Source organism: Eurypyga helias, unplaced genomic scaffold (genome assembly GCF_000690775.1).
Source record: "Eurypyga helias isolate BGI_N326 unplaced genomic scaffold, ASM69077v1 scaffold4893, whole genome shotgun sequence".
Taxonomy (NCBI): Eukaryota; Metazoa; Chordata; class Aves; order Eurypygiformes; family Eurypygidae; genus Eurypyga; species Eurypyga helias.
In genome coordinates, this window is record NW_010241785.1 from 1 (window position 1) to 14,541 (window position 14,541).

The 14,541-nt window shown below is 39.4% G+C and overlaps 1 protein-coding gene across 1 annotated transcript in view; it reads right to left on the minus strand.

The window, feature by feature from the left end:
• Positions 1–3,630: 3,630 nt before the first annotated feature.
• Positions 3,631–14,541, minus strand: part of LOC104507539 (USP6 N-terminal-like protein) — a gene marked incomplete at its 3' end in the record, with an annotated part of 36,646 nt that continues 25,735 nt past the window's right edge. Inside the window, 5 exon segments of the mRNA XM_010148858.1 lie at positions 3,631–3,654; positions 4,849–5,024; positions 6,984–7,083; positions 7,171–7,236; positions 9,642–9,736. Of these exon segments, the coding sequence (XP_010147160.1) occupies positions 3,631–3,654; positions 4,849–5,024; positions 6,984–7,083; positions 7,171–7,236; positions 9,642–9,736 (461 nt within the window).

The following is a 14,541-nucleotide window of genomic DNA, read 5'->3' on the forward strand; positions in this document are numbered from 1 at the left end:
GGGGAATCCATCACAGGACCCCTCTGCCCACCCTTTTCAGGACACCTTGTCCCAAAATGTGGGTGAAGAATTGTCTGAAGAACCGACCCGAGGGCCTTCAGCTTTGAAGGTGAGTCTCCCTTGTTTATGAAGCTCTAGATTAATGAACTATTTTCAGAGATTTAAGTAGAACATGAAATGTGCACTGGTAAGCACTTTCATTATAAACAGACACTATAATATATATATATGCATTAATATATGTATTATTTACTAAACATTACATTATTTACGTAATTCTACAGGAAGAACTCCTATCAAAGCTGTAAATTCCATCCATATCTTGTAAGCACTGCAAGAATTTTGCAACTGCTTTAACTAACAGCCAATGAAATAATCATCAAGAAATTTTGGAAACCAACAGTGTATACCAAGGAAATGCCTTTCCCTGTGCTCTAGACATCATCCTTGAATTAAGGAAAAGATTGTCCACTCCGCTCCTTGAGAAGATGTATCCAGGAGTCACACAGATTTAGATGAGTGTGCTGCTGAAGAACCTGCCGAGCTGTGGACACCCTTCATAATGTGCCAGGCAATCCAGAAAACCCCAATTGCCTTTTCTACTAAATTTGCTCAAGGGTATGTCAGAGGAGCAGTACCTGAAAGGAAAGTTTCTACCATACAGCTGTCCCAGCCTGCCTCTCCTGGGGCTTGATAACCAAGCCGCTTCCCGGTAAGAAGTGTGCTTATCCGTAGTTTACTGTCTCCATAGAGTCACTGAACGGGGATGCCTGCCTTGGGTTTTGAGAACAGCGCTAAAGCCACAAGCCATCCTCTGAAGGTTGTCGTTGCTAAGCACAGGCCATCCTATGCTGGCCAGCAGTTACACTAGGAACTACCACAGAGAGGAATGAAAATTCTTAGTCTGCTTTAAGCAAAATAACCATACTAATGGCAAAAGTATTTCACCGACATCCAAAATTAGCTTAACAACCCTGTTCTGTCTGAGCATTTTAAGGGTTTTATCAGTGAGAAAATGTTAAACAAAATCTGTTCCTTCCTCTCAGCTCTGAAGGGAACACGGAGTTCCTTAATTCAGTGGGAAAAGCCATGGAGGAAGCAAGCTTTAAGCAAAATAACCATACTAATGGCAAAAGTATTTCACCGACATCCAAAATTAGCACAATCCCCTTAACAACCCTGTTCTGTCTGAGCATTTTAAGGGTTTTATCAGTGAGAAAATGTTAAACAAAATCTGTTCCTTCCTCTCAGCTCTGAAGGGAACAAGGAGTTCCTTAATTCAGTGGGAAAAGCCATGGAGGAAGCAAGCCAGGGAAAGCTACATCAGACATAAGCAGACATCCACTTTAAAGTAAAGCAAAAGTTATTACCTCTTAATATCCTACTGCAGCTTACCCTACTAGGGCAGGAAAATCTATACAGCCTAACAAAGGATGCCAGATGGAAAATTCCACTGAGCTTAATTAGCTCTCTGCTATTCCTGAATGACCGATACTGATGCAACCATAAAATGGGGATATTTTTCTTTTTCCTAACATGCATTTTTACTTTAGTTCTTAAAGGTGTTGCTCAATGGAGGGGGGGAAATCAAACCCATACATCATTGGAAGTAATGCTTTGATTTCAGAGAAAACCAAAATAAACACTATTTTCTCAGGCTACAGTGGATTCTTAAATGAACAGCCTGGCTTTTTTTGTGTGTATTGCTGCATGACATAATGGTGCCATAAGTTTTACATGAAATCAGAAGAAAAATAATAAAAAGAGACGGACGGTAGTAAAGATGATAGGGTCAGACACACACGTGACCAAAGCTAAATGTCTAGAGAATGCTGAGAACCTGTAGAAAAATATTATTGCCTGAAGACAGTGATTAGTAAAACCAAAATGAACATCAGAGTGGGGAGGAAAAAAAAAAGAAGAAAAAAGAAATCAAAGGCTTGTGAAATTCATATGAAGAACAAATGAGGCAGCCTCACTCAACTACAGATAACAGCAGACAAATCAGCTAGATTTCCGAGGATTAGGATGAAGGCATTTATTTTGTGAAAGGTTAAGTAACATTCCCATTTACCCCTGGCAGAAATATACCACACAGAGAGGCTTTCCCAGGCTACTTTGAAATTACCAAGAAAAGAAAAAAAATCTCAATTCCTCATCCAGCATGAAAATATATTTCATTTTGGCTTTGCTTTTCCCATTTTAATATTCAACTTCCCTCATTCATGTCGGAAAAAGATGGCATTTTATTACCACTCAGGTTGCTTTAGCCATCCCAAAGGAACCAATATGGCTCAAAACAATTACTGCACTGTCAGCTAGTCGTGTCACAAGTTACACTTAAATGTACCAAGCACAAAACCCACCAACTTGCAATCCAAGACCAACTGGCTTGGTGAGTAGATACATTCACTACCCTTTGCTGCTGGTCTCCTCAAGACCACTTCTTGTGCCTCACACTTTCTGTCACTGCAATGCAAGGTTGATGGCTCTGATGCCAGCCAAAGCTCCTTTTATTTTCTGTTAAGATCCAGAGTATTCTCATTTCATGTGAAGACATTTTACATTCTTCCAAAAGAGAAGCCATAAAACATAAATAACTTAGGAACAGACTTTCTCCCGTCATCTTTTTTTCCAACTAGAAGATTTCCAGTATATTGTCTATTTTCTGCAGAAACTCTCAACACAAGTTATACACGTGACTTTCTGGGCTGGAAGACAAGTTAACTCCACCATGTAGCAAACTACAAACATTCTTCCCAACTCCTCATCTTCCACAGTTTCAAGTAGAAAGTTCTCACTGCTGAAATGTACTTGACCACATTCATGAAAAAAAATCTACCCATCTACAAACAATTAAAATTTTGAGGTGCAAAGGGAGAAACCCCCTCTTTGTTTAAACAGGACCACGGAGAGCTCTGTATTTAAAAATTAACAGAAAACAGCGCAATGATCTGTCTTCCTTTAACGAGGCAGAGTGGCACTGATGCTAAAAGACTAAGTTGCTCACAGACATATTTGCTGACCTCTAGTCACCATGACCAAGCATCAGCTGCAACAAGATGCTTCACACAGCAGACAGCTGAAGAACAGAGCTGAAAAGAGCCACTTGCTCTGACCGAGAAGTCAAGACTGAAACCTCGCTGGTGGAAAAAAGAATGGACAGAAGGCAGGATGAGAAGGTCATGATTAGAAATGGGAAGCAGCAGTGCATGCAGCAGAAAAAGCCGCACTCACAGAACAGTCTAGACAAGAAGGAACAAGAAGACTGGGGGTGTTGGTTGATGACAAACACGAGCCGGCAGTGTGCGCTGGCAGCCCAGAGAGCCAACTGTATCCAGGACTGTATCCAGAACAGCAGGGCCAGCAGGTCAAGGGAGGGGATTTTCCTCCCCTGCTCTCCTGAGACACCACCTGTAGTTCTGTGTCCAGCTGTGAAGCCACCAACATCAGAAGGATATCAACTGGTTGGAGCAAGTCCAGAGGAGGCCTCGAAGATGCTCCGAGGGCTGGAGCACCTCTGCTGTGGGGACAGGCTGAGAGAGTTGGGCTTGTTCAGCCTGGAGAAGAGAAGGCTCCGGGGAGACCTTATAGCACCTTCCAGCACCTGAAGGGGCTACAAGGAAGCTGGGGGGGGACTTTTTACAAGGGCCTGTAGAGGTAGAATGAGGGTTAATGGCTTTACATTGAAAGCAGGGAGATGTAGATTAGATATCAAGAAGTTTTTCATGGAGAGGGTGGTGAGGCACTGGAACAGGTTGCCCAGAGAAGCTGTGGATGCCCCCTCCCTGGAAGTGTTCAAGGCCAGGCTGGATGAGGCTTTGAGCCACCTGGTCTAGTGGAAGGTGTCCCTGCCCATGGCAGGGGGGTTGGAACTGGATAATCTTTAAGGTCCCTTCCAACTCAGACCGTTCTCTGATTCTATTTGTGATGAGTAGTCCTGAAACAGCCTAATACTGCATGCAATAAACCATGTCTACAAAATAGGAAAGTGAAGGTCATTCACGAAGGTTTCAGGAAGAAATTATCACAACAATGCTGCACAAGCAACCACTACTCGGACACTTCTCAACTTCTGAAGGCTAACCATAGCAACTTAGTAAAGTTATTTTAACAGCTTTTATTTTTAAAATTTTAACACACATTCTTTCTCACATATAGATTTAGGAAGGATAAAGACAAAGAACACTGAATAGTCACAAGAAAAATTCTAATTAAAGATAGTGTAGGTAGGGGTTGGAAAGATCATAGAGCCTTAATACAGGAAGAAGAGATCCTATACATATTTCATAAGTAGTGCCCCACAAAACAACCGTTTCTATTTTGCAACTGAAAAGCACAAACACAAAGGCTGAGAACAAATATAGAAAATAATTCAGTTCAACACCCAGAAGGCTTATCACCTGCAAACAGTTAGAAATCTTGATTTGACTAAGAGGAGAAACTATTTGACCTGGTTTGTTCCATAGCTAACCAAGCTACAAAACAGTTTGGATTCTCAGACAATACCATTGCTTCAAGTAATTTGAAAGCTTGATATTTAAACTTCTATCTTAAAGATTTTATAAATCCATGTTAATAAAGTTATCAGAGTATGGGATGTTGTAAAGTGCTCTGCCAATAGCTCACAACCAGTAATCAAAACACCAAAAAAAAGAAAGCTCATGAAATGAAGGGTGTTGATTTTAAACTGTAAAATATTTGGGGGAGAAGGGGGAAATCACACCAAAACAACACCACCACCAAAACCTATGAAGCGATGAAGAGATAAATAGTTGCACAATTTTTAACAGCATGAATTAACACTTTAAAAATGGACAATCTGTGAATAGCGCCAAATATCTAAATCTGTATATGTACAAGTTTCTTACCAGCTACTGGTAAATCCAGCTTTGCTCGTTTCAATTCCGATAAAGAATTTTGGAGCTGGTCTATTACAAAGTCATCTTCATAGAAGAAATCCTTGGCTAAAGACTCCTGGAGAAATTCTACAAGCTCTTCCATCTGTAATTTCATCAGATGCTCTATATAAGAAGAAAATATTATACATTAAAATATCTTGATTATGAACATTGGAGAAAGCACGTAAGATATTAGATGGTTTTGTTTTCAAAGTAGAATGAAAAACAATTATTAATTAAGCAGATAACAGAATTCTACACTAGTAATCAATAAAATGCATTAAAAAGTCATTTGCAAGTCAGCATGGAAATGCCTTCTACTCTCTACTTAGGACATTGTTTTCCAAGAAGGGGCATCTTCGGAAAGCTAACTCTAAGTCACCGTCCTTCAGACTTCTTATCTCCAACTGCGTCCAGTCTTTACTTTTCAGCCTGCATGCTCAACTTACAAAACACTGCTATAGATCTGCACAACATACATCATCTCTCTTATTAAGAGCTTTGAAAAGCAGTAAAACTTTATATTATATTTATGGTACACAACTGAATTTACTTCCATCAAAATGACAATGGCAGTTCACACTTCAGAACTATTGCTTCAGGCTCTCTGAAAATTCAGGTACTTTTCACTACTTCAATTAATTCAGGTCATATTTCAAAAGTCATTTTACAGTTATCAGATTATTTTTCTTTCCCTTTTTACACAGCAGTAAGGCCATAAACCTATTTGGTTTGCAAGGCCGTAACTGTATCTATGTAGCTTCTTTAAGCATATGTATGCCATCAAAAGTTCTAGAATGTACAGTTTTTATACAGTAACCATGAAAAATCTTTTTGCACTGTAATAAAAGTCATCTTGGCATGTATTCCACTATGGCACTTTGAGTGGACAGCAATACCATCCCTGTTTTTAAGGGTAGCCAAGAGACTGGAAAACAAATCAGAATCAGTCTTCTGCCACCCCTCTAATATCTGTTGCTGTAAGGTACTCGCAGTGTTTTGGTTGTGGAGGAAGTTGCTACGTACTTGCTAAGCAAGGACTTTTTCCTCAGGTCTTCCCAGAAAGAGTGGTGGATAAAAAAAATAATTCAGGTACTTGTCTATTTGCAAATAAAGCAGGTAAACCAAAATGATGGCTGAACAATTTGTCTCTAAATGTTTTAGCTTTGTTAAGTAGAATAATTTTAAAAGTAACCTTTTATATTTTCAAAGTAGTTTATGAACAAACTAATGAATGCACCACAGCGATACAGTGAGGTGGTATCACTACAGCTCAAGGAGAGTAAACTAGCAAGCAAATTAAGGGATCAATTGTGCAGAGCTCCATGCAGACCTCTGACTTCACTCTGAGTTAAATGACTTCAAGAGGCCCAAGTCCCAGAGTAAGACTGTATCAAACTTGAGCTACAAGGTGTCATCCCGAGAAATGCTCGAGTGTATTTAGAAGCCAACATCCATCCCTCAAAAAGCTTTCTGCATCCTTTGGAACTTAAGGTGCTAAATCACTTTGGGGAACCAGGCACAGATGCTTTGGACAATTCTTCTGTTCAAAATCTCATATTTTACTTTACCCAAGAGATAGAAGAGGCAGCGATAAGGCAACCTACAGAAATTCTGAATTTTAGTTACATTCTTGGACAAACAATGGCATAAAGAGAGACATACACTGAGATTCTTCACTGCTGAGTTGTTTGCTGATATAATTTCAGGTATTTAGTGGCACACTCTGGATTCTTTTTGCACTTTTTTGGTTAATTTAAAACCTGTAGGGGCTAAGAAGCCATTTCCAAACCATGGAACTATAATGTGTTTTTCCCCACTGTTTAATACAGCTCACACCAATGTTTTTAAATAAACTTTCTTACTGTAATATGGTGGGATGTTTTTTTTTTTTTGGGCAATCACACACACTAGTAATGCAAAGATTTTGATCTTTTTGCACATAAGGAAAGAGAAATACCTGTCAAAAATAGGGTAAGGCAAATGGGAAATTAAGATTTTCATGCAAAGCCAAGCTACACAAAATAAGAACAAAAACCAGCTGAAACTGTTTAGCATTCAAATGTCTGAGAGATTTCTTACTTCTGTGTAGTTTCATAATTGTGTAAGACATAGCAGTGAGAATCCGCTCTCCTTCAAGTATGTAGATATCCCATATCCTGAGGCTTAATGTAAAGGGAGTCTGCAATGAGAGAGTAAGGCAACACTGAAAACAGTCTGTCCCAAGTCACAATTAAAACCAGAAGCAGAAAATGGAAAACATACTCACACGATCAAGGAAACACTGGAAAAACCACTTTGTTGTGTAAAAGCTAGTAGACATATCGTGGGTGTCCTGAAAAAAAGCAGAATGTTAAAAATACTCACAACATTCAAGTAATGCCTTGAGGTGTCCATGAAAAAACATTTTCACCTTGAGGCCAATGTACCCAATATGCACCATAAAGAATTAATTTAACTACAGGAAATACTGTTAATGTAAGAAATATAATTTCTGTCTTTTATAGGTTTTTTTTCATCAGCTTCACCACCTGAAGAAACATACATTCAGAGATGCAGAAAGTATTAACACATGTTAGACCTCTATCTTATTCTTGGGACAGAGGTAGCAGAGGATTAAATCCTCTCTCATATTGGGGGGGGAGGGGAAAAAAAAAAATCAATATTCTAGAGCAACCAAAGTTCAGGCACTGGGTCCATTTAGTCTTTCATTCCTCTATAGCAAGGCTGCCAATTTATGCCAAAGATCTTAAAGATTTTGTGACAAGAGCACCCATCTACCAGAAAGCAGCCTAAAACAATCGAATGCATCCAACACAGGACCTCAAAACTGCACTTAGATGGATAAGGAATTTCATTCCTTAATTAGGGGGCCTGAGGTGCCCTGGAGCACAGTGGTCCATCTGCCAGGCCACCCCATTGAAAGATGGCTAAAGCTTCTTTGCAGCTTCACGAAGCTCTGCAAAGTTCTTTGTACAGTTAGAGAAAAGTTAAACAAAAAGCTGAAAAGCTAAGAAGTTCTGAATTTTAACTTTGGGATAACATCATATTCTATGTTTGGAACATTCAGCTTTTCAAAAATTTCAAGTATACAAACACTGAAAAAGCAAGGGACCTAATCCAAAAACTTCAATCACACAAACACTGAATAAGCAATGGAGCAAATCCCTCTGGTTTATCTGCAGTCTTTCCCTTCATCTTTTAGCAGGTTATAATGGGCTCATCTTAGTGATATATTCACAGTAAGAAATGAGGAAAAAATAATTCTTATTATAATTGAAATAATCTTTGAGGTTTTCATTTTGACAGTCTTTAAAAAAAAAAATCAGACAAAACAAAAACCACCTTATTTTGAGATTTTTCTAACCTGTAAGAATGGCCATCAGCTAACTGAAAGATACACACAATGGACCATGCTTTTGCTTGATAAAGAAAAATGATTGTTACTAAATTTAATGCCACTATACTTTGTATTTTGTTCCTGAAAAGTGACAACCTCAAATATGAGAATAAGATTATATTTCTAAACAAGAATCATCGCCCTGCATGTACAGTAAAAGCTAAACACACAACTTCAATTTCAGAACCAAGTTAGTTACAGAACTTGTCTTTATTTATTTTAAAACATGACAAGATCATGCATGACTAATGCATGCCTTGCATGACTAATTCTGACTTGACCCTTCAACAGAAGAGTGTTTGGGGTTTTTTTCCTAACCAGATCTGCCTAATTCCATGCTATGAGCTGGTCTTACAGCATGTTGTTGAAGTGAGACATTCATTTCTATTTTATAACACAACAGGCACACATTAGATACAATTCTTCATCAGCAAGGTGCTAGTCTGCTCCTAAATCAACTTTTTTCTTCTGTTTCTTTTCCAAGGAGATAAACACACTAAACAGCAAACAATACAGTCCTGGGAAGGTAATGTTTGTAGGTAGCTAACACTCTTCAAAGATGTTGCTGCAACTGATCATCTCTTACACTACCTTCCCAAGACTTGGAGATTCTGGCAGAACCAATGTGATTGTAAAAGAAAATGCTTGATGACTACTGGAAGGGCATTCTTCTCCCATTAGAAAAATAATTGTTCCTTAGAATAAATACAGTCAATATTAGGGGGGGAAAAAAAAAAAAACAAATCCAAGCCCACACACCCCCCACACCACCCTATTATTTCCCATTTAAGAGCATTAGAAGGAATAGCACACAACATTTAGCTTCCCGAAAAGACTACTGAGTATGTGCCAATTTTAAAAGGACCATTATAGAGGTTATTTTTTTAATAGAGAGGTTAAAACTGGTGGGTTGCAAAATGACCTCTGTCCAGAGATGAGCTACAAAGCTCTACATATGTCATTTCTATGAAGAATATTAACTCTATCCCAGCCAAAATCAGCACACCATACAATCAACTCTTGATAAAATGATTTAACATCAGCTTGCTGTAAAAGCAGTTTGCACAAGGCCAGGTAGAATGACCACATATTTTCCTTAATTCAGAAGTCAAAAATGAGACAGACACCCAATTTAATTACTCTTAAAACCCAACTTTATCATGACTCTGCCATGGTTCACCATAACCTTGTCTATAATTGAAATAACAGCACTTATGCCTCTTAGAGCTTTCCATTTTTCCTAAGGTTTGAAGCATTCTTAACCTAGTGGGTTAACCTGACCTGAAACAAAGCAGCAAGTTGTAAATTAGTATTGCGTTTATTGTGATATAAATACTTACCAAATGCTGCTTAAGCTTGGACAAAAATTTTTTCAGTATTTTATCATGATGTTCTTGAAACCTCAACAGTTTTGGAAAACCAGGAATAAAAAAACCTACAAAAAGAAATTGACCACGTAACAGGTGTATTTACTATAAAAATGACAAGAAAGCAAGCATTCAGAGCTCTGAGAACATTATCCTTCTATAAAACTACTGGATCTGAACAGAAATTCATAGCAGTATTATGATGTCCACATACAGATATGCACATACTCCTGTCTAAATTACTACAGCAAAACATCAGTATGTTCCCTTGGTGACTATTCCTGGATAAGCAATGGTAGATGACAGCAGATCCATCATTCCTACATTAGTCTACACGCTATCAGGTCATGGGGAAACCAAATTTATAATTATTCTTAAACAAAAAAATCCACAACCCACCCCAACTAAAACTTTTAAAAGCAGAAGACATAAACTGGGATAGTCTACACACTATAAGATCATGGGGAAACCGAATTTATAATTATTGTTTAAGAAAAACAAAAAAATCCACAACCCACCCCAACTAAAACTTTTAAAAGCAGAAGACATAAACTGGGATTATGCCCAACAAATTCATGATAGAAGGGCAAACAGCACAGGAAGTACGAGAACCGTCTGCACTGAAGAAAAGACCAAAAAAAAGAAGACAAGGGATATTCTGCCAAGGAAAATATCATGAATACATAGTATAAAGTAAAGATTGTGAGCTCACACAACTGAAACTAAGGGAGTATTAAAAGTCTTAAGTAGTTTTAGTGATCATGTGCTGGAAAAGGAAAGCACTAAGATCTTTTTCCAATTGAGTTATCCACAGAGTTAAAAAAAGGCTCAGAGCAAACACATAATACTAGCCAAAATACTCAAAATGTAAAGGAAAGGTAGCACAGCCACACAGCAGTGAAACAGACCATTTGAATAAGATCCTTCAAAAAGCCAAAGCTGTGTTCAGCTCAGAAGAACAGAGATGGTCTAACACCAGCAGTACAAAAATGTGAAAAAGCAAGCTTCCCTCCCAGAAAAACAAGAGGTTAAAAAAGTACTGTTAGACCTATTTTCAAACACCCTGGAAGCAGAAAGCCTGATAAAGAACTGTGGGTTCAACAATCTGAAGATTTTTCAAGTTCTCAGAGAAGATAAGGTCAGTACTAAAAACAAATCACATTTTTGCATGGGGGAAGTTCCCAAGTCAGAACCCTAAACAGTTCCAAAAGAATGAAACCTCTTGCTTCAAATACCAGGATTCTGGAAAGTAGCTGACATGATGTCAGCTTTTCTTAAATCGGTGTTCAGTCCAATGTCTGTCCAATACTTCTAGAAGACACCAACAGAAACCGTAATAAAGCAAGCTAGGGTAAGTGGATGTTGAGACGGATGCAATGGAGAGAAGAATCAACATGTTTTTTTACAAAAGGAGGTCATGTCTCTTAAATTTACTGGGCTTCCTTGAAGAAATTAGCGAGCATGTAGGTACAGAGCAGTGGATATTGCCTATTTGACTTTCCAAAGGTATTTAAGACAGGAGCAGCTTCATCTCTTCAGTCCATCTCCTAAAGCAGCTAATCCACTGAGTTAAAAGACAGCAAAATAAAAAGACAGAAAGGCCTCACCCATGAAAGTGCACAGGAGTTTGTGCTGGGACCTAAGCTATTTGATACGTGCCCACACTGTGAACAATTAGTGAACTCCAAGTCATCCTGAAAGAGTATTAGAAAATCTAGAAAAAGGAAGATCTCACAGAAATTATCAAAGTACACAACTACTTCTGTGTCAAGAGCAGATTAAAACACTATGTCTGATGGGCCTGTGGTAAAGAGACAGCTGAGGGAAAATACCACCAAGTGCCAGCAGTAAACACATTACGAATGTTCACTGTCTTCTCTAAAGCAAAATCTAGAGGGCATCATGGAGAACCCCTCATGTGGCAGAGCCAAAACAAAAATGGAAGAATACAATCCACAGTCAAATGCAATGAATTATTTAGGAAAGAAAAGTCTATTACGGCAAAACAAATTTCCCTCACAAGAAGTGCCTCCAGAAATTCTTTCACTCTCAAAGACAGCACGCTGGGTTAAATAGATCTGGTTCAGCAACTCCATATACTTAGGATTAAAAAAGGCTATTAAAAAACCCAACGTTTTTTACTTGTAAATGATAGGTAGTATGGAAACTGGAAGAACACGTTTGGACCCACAGAACACGTTAAAACAAAAAGGAAATCACTAAAAATGTCCCAAACCCAAAAAGAAAACTCATTCTAGTCATCAATTATGTAGTTGAGTGTATGGTCACTGTGCTGCAAGTCACTAAGCTGCAAGATTCACTATCTCAGATTCACACAGGTTTAGTGTTTCACAGAACAGTGCGGGCTGGAAGGGACCTCTGGAGATCATCTAGTCCAAGATGATCTTCTTTCACACATACAAATACACATTCCGTCAGAGTTACGTCAGGTTACATATTCGGAAATTTTATTAATATAGGTGAGAAGTTTGGGGTTTTTTCCTTAAAGAGAAAACAGTGTATGACATCAAAGCTAATTAGCCATCATTAATAACATTCAGTGGTGCTTTTCCCATGGAAACTTGCCCTTTAAATTCAAATATACCAATTCATTATCCTGAATTTTCAAGATGATAAAAACCCCAACAGAAAGAGCTTTCAAAAACCTAACTCATTTTCAGGGTCAGATATCTGCATTTTGTCAGGCAGAGACTTGCCATCATCGACACAATATGAAATATCAGAGAGGCTAAATTCATGCCTTGATTTCAAGTGGCGTTATGCTAGAAATTTGTCAGGGTCTGTACCTGAGACACAGGGGTTGCAGCCAAAGAGCATTCCAGTTTTCCAGAACACAGGTAAAGGAGTAAAAAAAGATGAAAAGCTTGTCTTAAAGGAGGAACTTCTAACCATCCTCTTCTTGTCAATGTTTCTTACATTGATGAGAATGTAAGAATCTTAATGATTCTTACTTAATTACTCAGCCCACCCCTACAATTTCCCTAGAGATATACTCATTTCAGAGAACTGCCTGACGGTCAGTGGCATCAAGTGTCTTCTCAAAGGAGAATTTTACAAGTTCTCCTTCATGAGTATCAGCAATTTAGAACTGAAATGATTCAGGCTTTAAGGAGTTGGCAAACGGTGCTTGGAACTCCTTTCCTTAAAGAACGACGCAGAAAAACTGCAAACAGCTGTATGACATCAGTTAAGTCCATTTTACAGTTTTCCTTCCAGAACTTACAGTGACATCTGCAGTAACGCTGCACTGTGACATAAACTCATTTAAAACACACACGTTCAAAGCATCTAGGTTGGAAGGGACTTGTGACGATTATCTGGTCCAACCTGCTAAAAGCAGGACCCCAGATTAGGTTGGTAATATTTAATAAATGATAAACTGGGAACATCTGAGTTATAATTAGGGTTTTCTCAGAATATCTACAGATGCAAACTTCCTTAACAGATGTTGCCCAGACAGCTTCAATATGTGTATCAGGCCGCAGCACAATGGTTCGTATGCTCTGTTGGGGAATTCAAACCTTATGAGCTACTCAGAGCTCCCTCCTTCCTTCTCTGATGTCTTGGCAGGCATGTGCCCTGTAACTGGGGGTGGAAAGGAGAAAGGAAGGAATGAAGGAGGGAGGAGAGAGGTCTGAAGGGGGCATGCACAGTTACGCAGGCAGTTTACTTACTCCCATACATACACAAGCGACACATGTGCCTGTATAAGTCCCTCGCCAGCTACCAGATGAACCCTCTTGCTCATCATAAAGTCATAAAATGACGACTTTAAAAATCAGTCCGAGGAATTCATGTTAAGAGCTTTCCACTAGCATCACATTCCAAGGTTAAGACTCTTTGCTGTTCTGCAAAAACGTGACAATGGGACAAAACACTAAAACATAAAATCTGGAAAAAGTTTTAAAATCCTGTTTAACAGTCTACTGCATCTTAAAAAGGCAACTATGCCTATGCAAAGCTCCCGTGTATCATAACCAGATCAACTGATTTGGTATATAATTAATTGATTTAGACTTACTCCCCAAAACACCCCAGATGTGCACTGGCAGCCCAGAAAGCCAACCGTATCCTGGGCTGTATCAGGAGAAGTGTGGCCAGCAGGTCGAGGGAGGGGATTCTGCCCCTCTACTCTGCTCTCCTGAGACCCCACCTGGAGTGCTGCGTCCAGCTGTGGAGCCCTCAACATCAGAAGGATATAGACTGGTTGGAGCGAATCCAGAGGAAGCAACGAAGATGCTCCGAGGGCTGGAGCCCCTCTGCTATGGGGACAGGCTGAGAGAGTTGGGCTTGTTCAGCCTGGAGAAGAGAAGGCTCCGGGGAGACCTTATAGCACCTTCCAGTACCTGAAGGGGCTACAAGGAAGCTGGGGGGGACTTTTTACAAGGGCCTGTAGTGACAGGACAAGGGGTAACGGGTTTAAACTGAAAGTGAGGGGGTTTAGATTAGATATCAGGAAGGAATTCTTCTACGGAGAGGGTGGTGAGGCACTGGGACAGGTTGCCCAGAGAAGCTGTGGATGCCAAGGCCAGGCTGGATGAGGCTGTGAGCAACCTGGTCTAGTGGAAGGTGTCCCTGCCCATGGCAGGGGGGTTGGAACTGGGTGATCTTTAAGGTCCCTTCCAACCCAAACCATCCTGTGATTCTATGAAAAGCCCAAGTACTAGATAATACTGACTTTTTTCAGGCTTCCAAGAACTACAACTTTTCTGAATCACATTGCTAACGTCTACAAAAGATGCTGTAATTCCTGGAGTTGTTCCATACCAATAGTCATGGTATACGCATAGATCATACTAAATTTGGTGGGGGAGGAGAGCTACCAATAACACAGAAGTGACTGGCCTGTGCA